At 37.8% G+C, this 18,552-nt stretch overlaps 1 protein-coding gene across 2 annotated transcripts in view; it reads right to left on the reverse strand.

Moving 5' to 3' along the window:
* Nucleotides 1-18,552, reverse strand: part of PRKG2 (protein kinase cGMP-dependent 2) — a 92,213-nt gene that overhangs the window by 30,543 nt on the left and 43,118 nt on the right. The window contains exons 8-13 of one of the 2 annotated variants that reach the window (XM_047091930.1): nt 15,872-15,940; nt 11,114-11,212; nt 9,370-9,436; nt 7,185-7,321; nt 4,989-5,078; nt 2,540-2,681 (exon numbers count right to left, since the gene is read on the reverse strand). In XM_047091930.1, the coding sequence (XP_046947886.1) occupies nt 2,540-2,681; nt 4,989-5,078; nt 7,185-7,321; nt 9,370-9,436; nt 11,114-11,212; nt 15,872-15,940 (604 nt within the window). Of the gene's footprint in view, nt 1-2,539; nt 2,682-4,988; nt 5,079-7,184; nt 7,322-9,282; nt 9,437-11,113; nt 11,213-15,871; nt 15,941-18,552 lie in introns of both variants that reach the window. The other variant, XM_047091929.1, reaches the window with a different exon arrangement.

Here is an 18,552-nt window from a genome sequence, read left to right on the forward strand (position 1 = left end):
CTTATGTTTTAAAAGGCATTTGATGTATCAATTTTACATTCTGCGTCTGATTACTCCAATATATGAGGCACTTATATGTCTGCCAAGGAATGCTCATGGTACTTTCTTCCATCATATATACTTTTTGTTTTGTCTTTTTTTAAATGTGAGCTCATATTCTCTAGGATTTTATCTCTGGGAGTTCTTTGTATTCTGAGTTAAGAGTACCTTCATCCAAAGAGAATGTCCACTGATTCTTGAAAAGCTGAGCATGCTACCAACATGAATCCATTTTCAAATTCTTGCATAGGTTTTTCTATCTTTGAAGACTGAGCACCCAACCTCCATGAAGACGAGCCTATAGCCAAGAATTCCTAAAGGGGACTCTTCTGTTCTTCTACCAAATGCTCAATAATGAGAAAAGCATGTTTTCTTGCATGCACTCTGTCTTTATAAATTAAATCCTTTTTTCCTTGTTTTCTAATTTTCTAAGAGTGTAATCTGTGTGATCTCTGCCTCTTATAAACGTTCTGTGATTCAACTTCCCACACTTCCTAGGTCCAAAACCTAGTCTCCTGTTCTCAGAAGGTGCAGCTACTAAAATCCAACTTCTAGGTCATCTAGACTGCTGGGTGCCCACAAGACAGCAGCTTCCTTGTTTGAGTTCTCTGCTATACTCCTGCTCAAGCCTGGTTCCCACCTCAGGGGAATCCTAGTGCTGTCTGATAAAGTCAGCCATGCACATAATACTGTTTTTCATGTTTTATCCACATTTTTAGACACTTGGTAGTGACAGGATTTCAGTACATTGAGTTTGATATATAGCCAGAAATGGAAATATTGAAAATTTATGTCTTAATCTCTAAAGGCTTTAGCTTTAGCTGTCATTCTTCATGTAACTAGTTGGCAAATGAGTTAGCTAGATGGATAACAATGGCAAACAGGAGAAATATTTACTGACCTCCATGTCTGTGAATAATGAATATGCTATCATATTTTATTTATTTTTTTTAATTTTTTAACGTTTATTTATTTTTGAGACAGAGAGAGACAGAGCATGAACGGGGGAAGATCAGAGAGAGGGAGACACAGAATCCGAAACAGGCTCCAGGCTCTGAGCTGTCAGCCCAGAGCCCGACGCGGGGCTCGAACTCACGGACCGCGAGATCATGACCTGAGCCGAAGTCGGCCACTTAACCGACTGAGCCACCCAGGCGCCCCATATGCTATCATATTTTAAATGATAGATTTAAAAAAAAAAACAACTACAAAAAAAAAGGAATGAATTGAATGGATAGTCTGCACAACTCATGATGGCTTTAGTTCTAGAATGTTCCAAAGAGTTTCCCTAAATAGCTGCAAGAGGCATAGCCAACGAAGGAATTGTGAAGAAAGAGGAGTGATTGAGGCCTGTGTTAGTACCTCACCAGTTCTCAAAGCTGTCTTTCACAGACAAAATAAAGCTTGAATGGATCAAAATGTTTCTTGGAAATACACCAGATTTCACATGAAAGGACTTATTTTACTCCTTTACTATGGAGGGGAATCACTTAGCAATTACACATAATAAATTTAATTCCTGAGGCTAAATAGGAATAAGCTAAATTACATGTTATTCTATGTAACATGTGGGTGATAAAACCCATCTCATCAATTGTGAAATATATTAATTGCAAAATGTTTCGCACAATTCTTTACACATAACACACTAAACTGCTTATAAAATGGTAGCTATTATTTCCATATATAAAAGTTTTGACGTGAGAAACTTTTAGTATCTTTGCAAATGTTACATTCAGAGATGGTTTAATGTTCCCGACAAACTGACAAAATAAACTCAGGAAAACTCAGCCTGGGCTCCCCATCCTGATGGGGTTCTCTCCTGAGGTCCGAAGTGCCCTGGTTTCTCCTCACTTATGACTGCCCAGTTCTCTTATAGTTTCACACTGAAAGCAGTTTATGTGATTGGTAGCATTTTTTTTTTTTTTTGTAGTGTGACCTGCCAGGGGATTTATGTGAGGCATTAGAGATTATAAAGACGGATATCAAGGAAAGTCTCTGTTCTTAAGAAGCCTAGAGTCTAGTGTCGTGATTCTCAGTCCTGGTTGTACTTTAGAATCACCTAGAAAGATTAAAAAAAAAAAAAAAGAAAGCCTGTCATGTGTATCTTTTCTCCCTATACAGACAGTGGCTATCTCGGGACAGAAGAAAGACAATCATTTTCTTTCCTTATTCCTTAGAACCAGTCCCTATATACAGCAGGAATGTATTAAAACCTACTTCAATTTATTAAACAAAAATATTAACAGAATCCAATTTATAGGCATTCTATTAAGTGAATCCTTTGTAGCAATCACAAATATGGTTGAAATATAAAATTTCTAAGCCAAAAAGAATGTACTCGTAACACTTCTGTGTTAATGGTGCCAATGCCACAGGGCATATCCCCCATGGTAAAAATAACCAGTGTACCAAAATATAAACAAATTTGCAATTATGACACAACTCTGTGTTTAGAAAATAGCTCTTATGATACTGTAAGTTACAGAATTTGTCTTACCAATTTAAGATAACCCTCAGCATCTAGAATTAAGTTTTCTGGTTTCAGGTCTCTGTAGATAATACCTAGTCGGTGCAGGTAATCAAATGCTTCTGTCACACAAGCCACGCAGAACTTGGAGGTGGGCTCATCAAAGCTGCCTCTGCAATGAAATCATTTTCCCTCTTAATGCTCTAGACACACATATTTATTATCTATTCTACATGTCAATTATTGCTTTGGTAAATGTATACAACATGAATGCTTTGTAGGGTATCAACACTGAGTAGCATTTTGTACCACCAATGAATTACACTAAAGAAATTTAGGGGGATACTTGGTGCAAGCGAGAAGTACTTAGTTAAAATTAAAGTGTCTACAACCAAACACCATTCTGGTAATCATATATGAACATACAAAATAGAAACGTAAGAAAAATTAGCCTTTTTTAGACATTTCTGGCAAACTCTGGAGGAAATGCAACTACTTTAACGGGCAGCTTAAAGCAGATTTCTGTAATTTATTGCTTGACTTAAAAATGACTCAAGTGATCATTTTCATTTCCTGTTGGTATAGCACTTAACAATAACCCATGTAGGAACAGGGTCGTAACTCTTTCCTGTTTAGTGTAGCTCAGTGATATTAGAGTTGCCCTGTGGCAGCACTATCCGTGGGTTTACACACTTAGTTATTAAAATGTGTCAGTAATTTGCTGCACGCAGTAAGAGAAGGGTATGGCTTTGGAATAAGAGAAACTGGTTTTGACTCCGGCGTCTTCCATCACCATCTCCTCAGGCAAGTTGTGTGACTGTCCTAGCTTCAGGTCCCTTTCTGTCAAATGGGTTTACTACTCATCACGGTTTGTTTTGAGAATCAGACACAGTGCCTAACAGATAGCAACTCCCTTCCTAAGCAGATTTGCCAGTGGAAGCAATGATGGAGGACGCAAATGTTTTTGTAGGTATCATGCACAAGTCTTTGCACCCTTCCAGGTTTTCCCCATTGGGATCCATCCAAAAATATGTTCCTAACACAAACACATCTATCTCTTCTCAGATACTCAAAAGTCTCCTATTACCTCGGTCTGTAATTCTCCACTATGAATGCACATTAGAATTGCCTGAGAGACAGTTAAAAATCATTTACTGGACTCCATCCAAGATGAAGCAAATCATAACCTCTGGCACTAACGCCCAGCATTGTGACTTTGTAAAGCTCTCCACTTGATTGTAACAAGAAGCCAGAGTTAAGACCCACAGGCCCAAGTAATACCTGTCCAAATGTGTGGCCTGGAATTAACCTCCACAATCTCATGCAAACTACCTTCCCATCCCGTTTTGCTGGGATAATTCTGCTCCAAATTATCCACAAAGAGACATAATTCTATTTCTGCCTTCCTGTCGTATTTTACATTGGTTTTCCTTCCCCTCTGCCTTCCCAAATTTTGTTCACCTTTAGAATTTAGTTCCAGTCTTTCCTTTGTCATCACATTTTTATATCTTTCCTCTCCTCTGAGCTTACAATCGTCAACACTCATTTGGCATTTAATTACAAATTGCCAACTCTTCTGTCATATGTAGTGTACACACTAAATAATAAAATGTTTTGGGGCACCTGGGTGGCACAGTCAGTTAAGCCTCAGACTCTTGATCTAGGCTTGGGTCCTGATCTTGCAGTTTGCGAGATCGAGCCCCGCGTCAGGCTCTGTGCTGGCAGTGCAGAGCCTGCTTGGGATATTCTCTCTCCCTCTCTCTCTGCCCCCCTCCTGCCTGTGCATGCGTGTATGTGCTCTCTCTCTCAAAATTAATACATAAACTTTAAAAGCAATAATGGAACGTTTTAAAACTTCGCATTATGTTATCTCCCCAAATAAAATCTAAACTTTATTGGAGAAAAATTTATAGTTTTTATCCTTCTGGTTAGAAAAGTCTACATTGTCTAGAAAATGTCCACACTGCCCACAATGGAGCCTTGCCCCATTGGTGGTACTCAATAAATATGTGTGGTTTCAATTATGTAGGAATCACCCCTTCTGTAAAACTGAATCTTCGCAGGAATCTTACTCTGCTTTTAGTGGGGGCTTCATGTTCCCCACCCCCTTTCTTCATTTCCCTGGGAGAGATTCAGAATCAGTAACATTTCGGCTTATAGCCACCCTGCCTCACACTAACCATGTGATTGTGGAGAGTTCACACCCTGTTGAAGCCTGGGATTCTTCGATCCCTAATATGGAAATGACAGTGACTGCTTTACAGGGTGTCTATTGCATAATTATAATGTTAGCTAAGAAAATACCCCCACTACTATTTTATCAAGTCATAATATTCTCTTAGAACCATTTCGTAATGACCTTCTATCTCTTTAAATGATCATGAATAAAGTAGATCAGATATAGATCATGAATAAAGTAGATCATCCCTTAGATCAGATGTGAGAACACAGGTTATTGTTTATAATCCTTTTCCATTACCTGTCCCTTAATATACTCCATAGCTCCCCACCTAAGCAGGCCTCCAGAAGCATGTACACATACTTATTGTCCTTGAAAGTACGATATAATCTGTGAAGACACATAAAAACATGTTTATCGTTAAAAATCTATTTTTGAAAGCTTTTTAAAGTTGCTTAAGAACATCACCAATAACATTTAGAACACTGGTGCTCATCTCATTCCAAACATCCTACAGCTACATGGGACTTCCCTCCAAATCCTCCTTGATCTTTCTTCCTGTGTTGTTTTGCACATGTTAACCCCTTTCTTCAGACTGCCCTCCCTCTCCACACAGAGTAACCTTCTTCATCTCAGTTTCACTGCAATAGTGTTATCCCTTCCTCAAGACCAAGCTCATCATCCCACCTACCAAATACAGTCTGTCTTTTCTCCAGAAGCCCAGAGACCTCTGCATATGTCTCCTTATGAGCTGCCTTCATGCCCATGTCTTATGTCTCTTATGTCCTCTGGTTGGTCTCAAAAACTAGACTGTGAGACAGAGACCTGTAAGCAGTAAGTTTAGTGGGAAGTGTACTTGGGAACAACATCCACGGGGGAGGAATAAGACACACTTGGGCAGCAGGAGACTTGGGCTATTCTAGTTTCTTATTTCAACAAAAGCCTCAGCCTCAAGGAGCTCTGCCATAATTGGATGCAGGATGTATCTGGAGACAGAGTAGAATCTTGGGCAAGGTGGCTCTCTCTACCTTAAAGCAATGGCCAGGAAAGGACTGAGCTAGAGCTAGAGTCCTCAGCTGGCGACACTCCCAGACGGTGTAGGAACGACAGCCTCAATCCCGATGTGGCACCTGGGTAGGGTGCCATATTTCAATAGTGGGTGAAGGCTTAGTGGCCCGATCATGTGCAGACAGCAGAAGCAATCTAATAAAGTGGTTCAGTGTTGGCTCTGGATCCAAGATGCCTAGGTCTGAATCCCTGACCCACCATTTATTAGTTGTGCAACCCAGCTTTCTTATTGCTCTTGAGGACAACCATTACGTTTACCTCATATCATAAAGGTCAGATGAATATATGTATATTCATTTGATTATAAATTAATTATACATTAATTTAATGTAGGTTATATATCTGCATACATAATATATAAAATAAATAAAAATATTTTAAATATATATATCACATATTATATATGTGAGATATATATATATATAACCACATAGTTTGCTAAGAAGAGTGTCTAGCACATGTTAATTTCTGAATAAGTGTTATTAACATTGATTATTATGTTATTATTGCCCTACTATATGCCAGGCATTCTGCAAAGAGCTAGAAATGAGAACAGGAATAAAATCCAATCCATGCCCCAAAGCTGTTCACGATAGTTTGTTAATGAATTATTGATCAAAGGTGGGGGGGGGGCATTCTGGAAACATAGTTAACATCAAAAATATTGGATGACTCTATTGCCAGCATTGCCTGGGTTCAAACCTTTTTGTCTTGAAAGAAAATGGGTGTGGGAATACGGGTAGGCAGGAAGATTCTCTCAAGACATTTGATCAAAAGACATAAATTCTATTCGTTATAGGGGCACTTTATATCACCCAGGAATCACTAAAGCTACACTCTGAGGTCAGGACATGTATGAAAATAAATGTCTTGACTGGCCTACACCACCAACTGATGAATCACAAGTAAAGAGAGCTGTGGTCTAGAATAACATATCTCTTCTAAACTCTGGGCATAACCACAGAAAGAACAGTGACTATTAGGAAGGAGATGGATCTTTCAGCATCTAGGCATTGCTAGGACTGCGCTCTGTTGCTCACTGGCAGCCTCCATTTGCCCAAATGCCACCTCTTGCAGAAATTCACCAACAGCATGTCCTCTGAGGGCTTCATGTGAATTCTTTGCTTCCTAAGTTCTGCCGTAGGTATGGATTAAATAATCAGTTGAAATTATTCCACAATAATTTTATATTCACACACACACACACACACACACACACACACACACACAATTTTCCTGAGATTTACTTAAGAATAAAAAAATCCAAACTCCTGACTCCAAACCTCAAAGTTCTAACATTTTGTGTGTTGTTGCTGTGACAGGGATGGAGAATTCAGAGTGGGGTCTTCTCTCCCTCTTCTGTTCTCTTGCATGAAAACATTCAAAAGAGCCTACAGTCCAAATTCCGGGGGCCAAATGCTCACTTACTTCACGATGAAGGGAGAACACAACTCTTCTAGAATCCTCTTTTCTGAGTAAACGTGCTCCTGTTGCTTAGTGTCAACGATGTGCTTCTTCCTTATACACTTCATAGCAAAAGCCACATTCTCATTTTTCACTTTAACCTAAGTAAGAAGAGAAAGATCCGTCAAAACTAACTTAGTAAGAAAGATTTGTAACGTCTGTATAAAACAATAGTAACCAGTGAGAGTTAAAATTCTTTCATATTTAAATGGTATGTGACCTTTCAACCACTCATCCCTCGGGGCACTAAGTTTTATTCAGGTGTATACCCTTCCCTTTCATTGTAATTTCCAGAAGAGTTTACGTATCTGGAACATGGCCCTAAAATCTTTGCATTAACACAAGAAAAAAAAACCCTCTACTTAGATTTAATGGTTAGAAATCTATTCACTTTTGAGTGTGTGATCTAAAAAACGTTGACCAGAACTGCCAAGAATTGTTCTGTCTGAAGATTCACTTCTTTGATTTTCCAAACAAAACATATTCAATCAAAACCCGTATCTGTGCTATCCAATACAACAGCAAGTAGTCGCATGGGGTTATTTAATGTAAAATTAATTAAAACTAGAAATCCAGTTCCTCAGTTGCACTAGGCACATTTCAAAAGCTTGCCAGCCACATCCAGCTAGTCACTACCCTCCGGATAGCAGAGGGATAGAACATTTCCATCGGTGCAGGGAGTTCTTTTGAAGCCTGCTGCTTTAGATGGACAAACAAAATTTTCCCTTGAAAGGAAATAAAAAAAAATTTAAGAGATGTTTATTCAGATAGGCTTAAGACTCCATAAGCAGACTATATTTGACAAGAAACGAAACTGTGCAGAAATGGCTGCACCCCATACTTTGCACACATTTGCCGCTGGTGCTGCCTGGGACTTTTAAATCAGTGGTGGAATTATTGTTTCAACTATGGCTTGTTATTGGGTTATTCAATTATTGGAATTATTGTTTCAATTATTATCATCTAACTATATTAAAAAAAAAACCAGATCTCAGGATTGTTAACTCAATCCTTTTGCCAGGATCTTCGGTGAAAAATACCACTGCAGATGGATAGTGCCCTTGTCTCTCCGTATGGCATAAAAAAAAAAGCCAAATATTCTTTGGCTTATCAAGAAATAGTTTCTTTCCCCCTCACCCATCAGAGAGGAAGTACTGACTGGGTATGGAGCGTACTATCCAGGTCTCCTGGCAGCATGTCAGATCTGCTCATGTCTAGGGCCATCCAGCAGATGAAGGTGTCAGCCTGGTTCCCGGAGGTTAATGTACAGTGAATCGTGAAAAATCTGCTGGACGAAGAAGGACTTGGTAATTGCCAAGGGTTCAGAGCCATCTGTACCCAGTAAGGTCACAGATCTCCATTCTACAGTTTCCTCAGAGCACTTGATCTGACAATACCACTCTGTTACTCCTTGGAAGCCAGTTATAAAGCTCAGAGAGGTGGTGATGTGGAAAATATAGCCCAAATCAGGATAAGTTCCCAGGTGTCCTGATCACCACTACAGAAGGCTGCTCTTTAAATATTTCTTTAAATTCATCTTCTTTTCTTCGTTTCTGATGGAAAATCTTGAGCAATCCCAAAATAAGATAATGAAAGCCAAATACAGACATGGCGGTAGAGTTGTGTAAACTACAATATTAAAGATTTTATTTCTATAGCACTTCCCCTGGACACATTCTTCTTTTCTTTAGTATATAGTTAACGGGTCATAAGTGTGTGTGTGTGTGTATACATTTTGCTGTTAGAAAATACATTTTTAATGTTTTATAGCCTCTGGGAGTGCTCACTTGGTACATTCTCCAAAAATTATAATCAAGAAAAAAAATCACAAAAGGATGTGATGCAAGAAGCTTGAAATACGACCTATATGATTACAAGTTACTTATTAGCACAGACCTGCTACTATACAACACACAGAGTGAAAAATTACTTTCTCAATTTCAGCTCAAAGCAACATTTAAGATAGCAATAACAATTCATATATTCCTCCAAGATACCCTGGAATATAAAACAAAAAAAGTCAAAAGGCTTCTCTCAGATGCTTGAAACGTAAACCCCTTACAAGCTCAACTCTTCCGAACCCACCAACGCCCAGTGTTGCAATAATCTCAAGGTTCTGGAATGGGGATGATGAGGAAAATCTGGCCACCTTCTCCTTCAGCTGAATCATCTCCAGAGAGAGTGCTTTGGACAGCTTCCAGTTAGACATGGATCTCCTGCATAAGAAAAGCGAAACTTTGCATACACTCCTTTAGTCAGGCCAGGGTCATGCCACACCTAAATCCCACTCTTAACAATAGTATTATTTCTGCCAGTAATTACTACCCATGCTTGCTACAAAAGCTGTCTCAACTTGTAGAGGATCAGATTCAGTTATGTCTGGGGAGAAAAACAATAGAACATACAAACAAAAAACTTGCACACGCACACACACACACACACACACACACACACACACACATTAATAGACAAATGTCAAACTGAATCAATGAGAGGTAAAAAGAGCTGAATTGTGTAGTATTTAAAATATATCTCAATAAATCTGTTGTTGTTGTTGTTGTTGTTGTTATTGTTGTTTCTGAAGAATCAACGAGAGGAAATAAAACCAGTGAGCCATTCCTTTGCTACACATACAGGAGAATGCCACGCTGAGAATCTTTGCTGTGTTTTGCTATTTTTGTCAGGTTTCGAAGCTTTCCATGGGTGAACCAGAATAACTGCTTAGTCAAACATGAAAAATACATTCCTACTTTGTAGCTAAGTATCATTATTTGGAAATACTCATTTTTCTCTTTTAATTAAGGTTTACTGCTCTGGATTACATATTCATAAATTGTTCTTACTACAAAAGGCCTTTGACATAAAAACTGCAAATACATTCCTTGCCAAAAGGAAACAAACAAAAACAAAACAAAACAAAAACAGAAACAAAAAAACACCACATAGCAAAAAAATTCTGAGGTTCTGGGGCGCCTGGGTGGCGCAGTCGGTTAGGCGTCCGACTTCAGCCAGGTCACGATCTTGCGGTCTGGGAGTTCGAGCCCCGCGTCGGGCTCTGGGCTGATGGCTCGGAGCCTGGAGCCTGTTTCCGATTCTGTGTCTCCCTCTCTCTCTGCCCCTCCCCCGTTCATGCTCTGTCTCTCTCTGTCCCAAAAATAAAATAAAAACGTTGAAAAAAAAATTAAAAAAAAAAATTCTGAGGTTCTGATTGAATGTTCTCATTTACTTCAAATGTTAGTTTTCTAGAACTTTTGACTCCAGCTTCTTAAGTGAATATATTCTTAAGTATTTACTCTATAAAATGTAAAGGATTTTCAAATTTTAATTTTACAAAGTAGTTTTTCTATTAAGCACAAAATTCTTCATCAATATTACCATATCATTATTATTGTTATTATTACTATTATTATTACCCAACTCCTTCCTGTACACACACACACACACACACACACACACACATACACACACACCCCTGGGCAATAACTCCTTTATATTCTGAAATAATGCTGATGCTACCCCAGCTGTCTACCTGGAATCAGAATGAATGGCTTACACTAGTCCGTTGGCATTCTTGTGTGGTTTCCATTTCCATTTCTGAATTAATCTCCTTTTGAGCTAAGTCATCAGACATAGACTCCCATCCCAAGGCCGCCTATCAGGAAATGTCTCCCTAACATTACTACTCAAAGCTGACTACTTGCAGACTAAAATAATATCTACACTAGTAGTGTTAAGTAGCATCCTCTTTGTAGAAGATCAATTTAAAAGAACTCCCCCAAATTTTCTAGTGATGGCACACAGAAAGTTATTAGTACATGGCGAATCACACTCCTGTGCTCTTTCATCTACTGCTGGAAGTCCTATGAGGCTTAAGAAAACGTTCCTCCACTTACTTTGCATGTCTTTTCTCATCATCACGGTTTAGGTTTGCCACATACCCTTCAAGGTATTTTTGGAGTTCTTCAAAAGTCCCGACTGTTTGGTTGAATGTCCTAAGTGAATAAAATAAACAGTTACTATTGTAACCTGACATTTTCTCAAGCTCATAAAAGACCATCTGTATGGTTATTCATGGCTTTGTAAATGGTTTCTCAATAATTTCAATAATTTATATTACATTAAAGTTGCCATAAATGGAGAAGTTATACAATTTATCCTGTGAGTTTATGAAAACAAAGAAAAGAGAAAATATTTCTGGAGTTTTCTGTCTTGTGGTTCAGGTTTACCAGCAATTTTTTTTCCCCCCAGAGGACAGTGGACAGGAAGTAGTCTACATAATCTGTTTACTGAGTCAACAGGTTACATGGACTGCAGATTTTCCTAACTTTGCTTCATCAAATTAAGCTATTTATTTTAAAAATCAAGGAAAAAATTTATCTTTTCTTTTCCCTCGATAATGCTCCTCATTTCACATTCCTTCATAATTAAATCTACATGTTTTACTTTATCTTGGTAGTTTTCTGAGGCCCCACCAATATCTTCCCTTGCCCTCTCTCGCCCTTCACAGATCAGACTTGACCTTGCCCCATCTACTTTCCCCATCCCCGCCAAACTATCTGCGGGAACTCATACAAAGCACTGCACGTGAAAAATAAAGAATCCCCTTCCTCACCAGTGAAACATATTTTCTCGACTATCTTTTCAATGTTTCTCCGCCCTTACACTTGACAATCTACCTTGATTTGTGACTTTTTAGGGTGCTTCTCTTACCTACTGCAATATAGTATCCTTCTAGAAACTATGCTTTAATCTTCTTGGTAAATCTTAAGCACTTGGGCATAAAAAATTAAAGGAATGAAAATTTACCTCAAAACAACTAAAACTAATAAACCAGAGCCATCTCATTACTGTACTGTTGCCATTTATTGCTTTCCTAGCCCTGAAGACCTCTCCCCATGTTGAACTGACCCCAATATACATTCACATGATTAAGTATATCTTATATACTGTGCTGGTATTTTCCATTTTTCTTTTCAGATCTACTCTCCACTCTTTTCTATCCTGCTCCATGGACTGATAGAATAGTGAGAAACAAAGAGCACTGCCACGAAATTTCAAATATCCAACGGGTGAAATTTGCAAGCAAAAGGGAAATACTTCTTGTACTTTGTTTTGCTTTTTAAAAAAAAAATTAATGTTTACTCTTGAGAGATAGAGACAGAGAGAGAGAGAGAGAGAGAGCGTGAGCAGGGGAGGGGCAGAGAGAGGGAGACACAGAATCTGAAGCAGGCTCCAGGCTCTGAGCTGTCAGCACAGAACCTGATGCAGGGCTCAATCTCGTGGTTCGTGATATCACAACCTGAGCCAAAGTCAGACATTCAACCGACCGAGCCACCCAGGCACCTCACTTTGTTTTGCTTTTATTTATTCTATACATCACCATTATTTTGCTTGCTGTTAAACTAATTAAAGTATCGTAAACAAATCTCGTTCTTTTAAAGATAGTTGATACTGGTATCACAGGCTCCGAGAAATTCTCCACAACTTAGAGTTAAAGTAAATGTAAACAGCTACAACATTCTAGCTGTGACAAACAGCCTGTAATCATTTTGATGGTACTGATGGTTCATTCTGACATAATCAGCTCCTTGAGATCTTTCCCAACAACCAAAGAATGATGAAGATGTCACAAATAACACTTTCCACATATTTAGAGATACTGCCATTTTGCACATTTCATTATACCTAAAAATAGGAAAACTTGAACTCTCCTCCTTGCAGTGTATTCATTCTAAGCATTTTTGAAAGAACGCATTAGGAAAGAAGAAATAAAGAGAGAAAGGCTTTCAGTCACTGTATTTCATTGCAAGGATGGTGTCCTTTATTCAGCCAACATGTGGAGCACTTGCCGTCTGCCAAGGACTATGTCATTTGCTGGCACTGCAACAGCAGTGAACAAGTCAGTGTTTCCGGACTCATGAAGTTTATAGAACAGTGAGATGACAGATGTTAAATAAAGCAATTCAATAAAATGTGAATGATGATATAAGTGTAGATAAGGTACTATGGGATGATTATCATGGGATCTTAACTTAGTCTACTAGTCATAGCTACCAGGATCGTATCATTTTCGATTCAGACTGAATACTTTTCTGACTGAAAGGTGGTGCCAATAACAAATACGCTGGGCCAACCAGAACTGTCCAGGAAATCCAGGATGTAGGTCAACCCAGTTACAGCTGAGACTCAGCTTCTCTCACTGATAGAAGAAATGCATGTAACTTTTTAAGTCTCATCGAGCCTAATACAATACTTTGTTTATTAGAGAATCAACATGTAAGTTGAACATTTTAAAATTATAAACTTCCAAATAATATATTAACTCTATAAAATAATTGCATCCTTTTCAGGGATTATGAATATATGAGACATTGTATAAACATCTGCTTGTGTGATTACAATGAAGAAAAAGGAAAGGAATTCTTCCTTTCTCTCGTATTTTTAGTCCTAGCATTTCAGAGCAATTTATAAGATTCTACCACACAGCTAATGCTATTCAGTGCATGCATATATTTTTAATGAACTCATATACGAAGCAATGCATTATCAGGACCATACCGCACTCATGTATTTTCCATTTCTGAGCTGGCATCCAAAGATTACCTTTATCTGAACCTATTGTGCACTTTCTAGCCCTATGCCTTCGTTTCTAAGTTTTACTTCACCTGGAGTGACTTCTATATTTCCTATTTGCCTATTAATTTTTAAGCCCCATGTCCACACTTAACAAAATTAAACCTTGCCCACTTTACCACGTCGTGATTTCCCCTCTTTCTGAATACATGCTATGGGAGTCAAATGGCACAGTGGAAAGAACTCCAAAAGGAAGTCAGGACACCCGGTCAGTAGCTCCAGGTCCAACACAGGACAGCATCACTGGGACAACCCTTTACCGATCTGGGACTTCTTTTCTTATCCATAAAACAGAGATTAAAATAATTCAGTGATATTAAGGATTATTGTTCTATCTGTGGTGATGGATGTTAACTAGACTTACTGTGGTGGTCATTTTGCAATATATACATATATTCAAGCACTATGTTGTACACCTAAATATGTGTTGATTATGCCTCGTTTAAAAATAATAAATAAAAAAGGAATATTGCTAACTTTTTAGGTATGTTAATGTTATTGTGGTCATGCCTTATAAATAACATTTATCCTTTAGAAATGCTGCTAAAGTTTATAGATGAAATCATTTTATGTTGGCAATTTGTTTGAAAATAGTATGGAGAAGGCAGAGAGAGGGTGGCAAAGGGATCCAGATAAGGCATTCATTGATAATTTCTGGACTTGCATTATGGGGTTCATAATACCATCCTGTCTGCTTTTTAATATGTGTGAAATTTTCCACAATAAAAAGATTTTTTTAAATGTTCTAAAGTTCTGGGGCACCGGGGAGGCTCCGTCAGTTAAGTGTCTGCTATGTCTCAGGTCATGATCTCACGGTTTCGTGAGTTCGAGCCCCGCATCAGGCTCTCAGCTTTCAGCACAGAGCCCACTTGGGGACCTCCGTCTCCTTCCCTCTCTGCCCCTCCCTTGCTCTCTCTCTCTCAAAAACAAATAAACATTTTAAAAAGTGTTCTAAAGTTCATTACAGTTCTAAACCCCTGATTCAATGAATGTTATGTTCAATCAACTACATACTCCCTTGTGATACTTCTTCATTTTACTATTTTTTGCTAATATTTCATATGGGTATACCCTATTTCTTTGACTTTACTATGAGTTTTCTTTTTTTTAATTTCTTTTATGTTTATTTATTTTTGAGAGAGAGAGAGAGAGAGACTAAGCAAGAGCGGGGTAGGGGCAGAGAGAGAGGATACACAGAATTGGAAGCAGGCTCCAGGCTCTGAGCTGTCAGCACAGAGCCCGATGTGGGGCTCGAACCCACAAACTGGGAGATCATGACTTAAGCCAAAGTCTGAAGCCCAACCCACTGAGCCACCCAGGTGCCCTTTACTATGAGTTTTCTTAGACAACGGCCTAGCTTTGGTATATTTGCATTTCCTTTTATGATATCTGGATAACTGATCAAGATTCAACTCATTAGTGAGAGATTCAAAGGGCCAGATTCAAATATGATCTGAAGTGAGTGAAGGACACATAGTAAGACTTTTTTCTGAAAAATAACCTGAGACATTTAGAAATTAGTATTAACAGCCGTCACTTGCAAGTTACTGCAAATGTTAAACCTTCTCTGGAAATACATGTATAGCTAATAATGAGTATTTTACATCATGTCCGAGACAGAGGTTTTGTTCAAAAAAAATTTTTGACTGCTTACAGCATTTTAGAAATAAATTATGGAATGGTTCACTATATCGTATGGGAGAAAATCTATAAGAGTACTAATAAGCTTATTTCTCTGGAAGATGCAGAATTTAAATCGGTCTATTGCTGATATTTATGTACAAACTTTGCACACAAAATATTTAGCCTGCCAGCATCTGCCACTGCCACAGACAGATTCAGATCAGAAGGCCCAGTTCCTCCCCATGAATTTTAATAGAATATACTCGCAGCTGAGGATTGGCCAGCATTTCTAAGTGCTGATGAATGAGAAGACAGATGGGCCCTCGGAGTAACAGAAGGCCAAGTCTTCAAAGGTGGCAATAGCCTGCCTTCCCAGACAGTATCCGCATACTCACTCTCGATCTATAACCAGGCATGCGACATCATTTTCTTCGGCGATGATGTTAGCTGATCTGACATCCTCACTGCAGACAAAACCAGGAAAGTCAATTTTCTACGGTTAGAAATTACACATCCATTTTTATTAGAGGATCTGCTACTTTTTTTATGAAACACCATCATTTAAACCTTCCAAAGACTGCTTTTTTTAATCATAACATACTCCACCCCTTTCCAAAAAAGGATTTGAAATGTGTCCCAATAAAGGTTATCTCAATAAGGAATTCAGAGAAGAAGGCAAATTGCACAGGAATAGAGAGGAACTGGTGACTACAAATGCATATGAAATCTCATTCTGTGCTTTGTGTCAGCAAAATAAAATAACTCTCCTCTGATCAAATGGAAATTGCTAATTAATAAGCAGCCAAAACCTGAAATTAACTAATCAAACAAATTTATTGGAAAAACATTCAAGTAATCAATATACAATAAAAAAGCCAATCAAGAATACAACCCAGGGGCAACCAGTGGCTCAGTTGGTTGAGTGTCCAACTCTTCATTTCGGCTCAGGTCATGATCTCAGGGTTCATGAGTTCCAGCCCTGCATCCAGCCCCGCATCAGAATCCATGCTGACAGCAGAGAGCCTGCTTGAGAGTCTCTCTCTCTGCCCCTCCCCCAACTTGCTCTCTCTCTCTCTCTCACCCTCTCTCAAAATAAATAAACTTAAAAAAAGAATAAAACCCAAACAAAGTGGTTTTAGTGCCGTATCACCCAAAGATTAAGTAAACACTAAAATACTTTAATTGCATAAAGCCTAAGATGTACATTTTTCACTAGAATCTCTGAAATTAGAGCATGTCCTACAATTGATGATGAATCATAATGTAATCAATAGCATTGTCTTTCTTTCTCAGGGGTACATTATATAATGGTGCCTCTCAAAATCGATATCCTAGATTCAGTGAATTACAGCATATGATCTAGTGACGGCAAATTTAATTACCTAATGAATACCATAGGCCAAACATTAGGTAAAGTATTTCTTTAGAGACCTTTATTTATATGAGTTTCCTCCCTCTATTAGTTACAAAATAAGACGCTGAAAAATGGTACCCCCATATGGTACCCAGTGCTGTGAGATTCATTTAAGGTAACTGGGAGGAACAAACATATTGGGCCTGCTCTGAGCGATTTCATCAAACATGCAAACCACATGGTATATACAGTTCCTTCATCTTCCTTTGGTGATAGGACAGGAAAACTTCGGTGGCCCATCTCTCATTCCAAAGAAGTCCCCTATTCACATAGGTGACATCCAGAGTCCTTCTGACATAACACAGCTCCTGACATGTCTACAGGGTCCTTGCCAGAAGACATCAGCAAAAACATTCCGGGTTGATGAGCTTTTGAGTTGGGAGCTGAGCAGTCACTACTCAATGTGTATGTGTGGAGACATCTATATCTATCTATCTATATACACATATATACATATATACGTGTACATATATATGTACATATACATACACATATGATCTAGGATATGAGCCAATTTGATTTGTGAGTTCAAAAAAAGGAATGATGCGGCCTCCCTTTCACTTGTGAGTGTCAAGACTGACTAGGAATATTCTCTGCAAACACTTTATAAATATTAGGTGTTTATAAATACACATGTTTCTTTCATAATAACTGTGTAAGTGCCATGGATTTACTGTTGTACATAAAATGCTGAAAGAACTCCTGGGACTATTTAATGTCAAGTCACGGAAATATACAGAATATAAGGAATATAGAGTCACAGTCAGTGGCCCTAAAAACTGATAGCATAAAAATGCACAAAAATGTAGAAGCATTTGTATTCAGTGCTCCTGTTCACTGATTTTAGCTTCATGCTTTCAAATGCCTAGGGAGTTGGGTATCTGTAGTAAATATGAATTCCCATGTTTCTCAGTGGAAAACACTGTAATTGGCTAGCTGTGACATACAGAGTAAATCATTGCAGATCCGGCAAAATCAGACAATATACTTCCTTTCAACAGCTATTTTGACGCTGTAGTACATTTATAAAGTTCTCTGCACTTTCAAACTTTAATTGTTTCGCTGGGAGGTATGAAAAAAGTAATCTAGTAATGTTAAAAACAAATACACTGAAGTTTTGAATAATAAAATTACATAATTATATTACATGAATGTATCTGTATTCAGTCACAAACAAAAAAATTTTACAAAGGACAATTTCCATGTTATTGAAACAAGTTAATTACTAGCTAGAAAACGAGAAAGAAAAAATTTTACTTGCATTTAAATTCCATTTTTAAAATGTTTACAAAGTAGTCATAATTTAACTTACTAAGTTTATGTGTTTTTCCTTTGAAAATAAGAGCTTTATAATTTTTAAATAATCAAATTTGTCTTGTAGTAATTTATGAACATGTTTTCTTTGCTCTGTACTTAATATTATCATGACAAACAAATCAGCAGAACTAGGACTTCATGACAAAAATTAAAAAGGAAGAAAATGAATAGAAATAATACTCATTTTCTATAAGCATACATTTGAAATAACAACCATTTAGGAATAATATAAAGTTTAAGGGATGTCTTAACTAATTTCAAGTATTCATTTAAAAACATATGTAACTCCAAACAGTATTGCTCAAAACTCTAATTTGATCTTTTACAAAGTGATTTATATTTTTT

Source organism: Lynx rufus, unplaced genomic scaffold, assembly GCF_022079265.1.
Source record: "Lynx rufus isolate CCGP_SWC_20201006 ecotype Redwood Valley unplaced genomic scaffold, mLynRuf1.p SCAF_3, whole genome shotgun sequence".
NCBI classification, from domain to species: domain Eukaryota; kingdom Metazoa; phylum Chordata; class Mammalia; order Carnivora; family Felidae; genus Lynx; species Lynx rufus.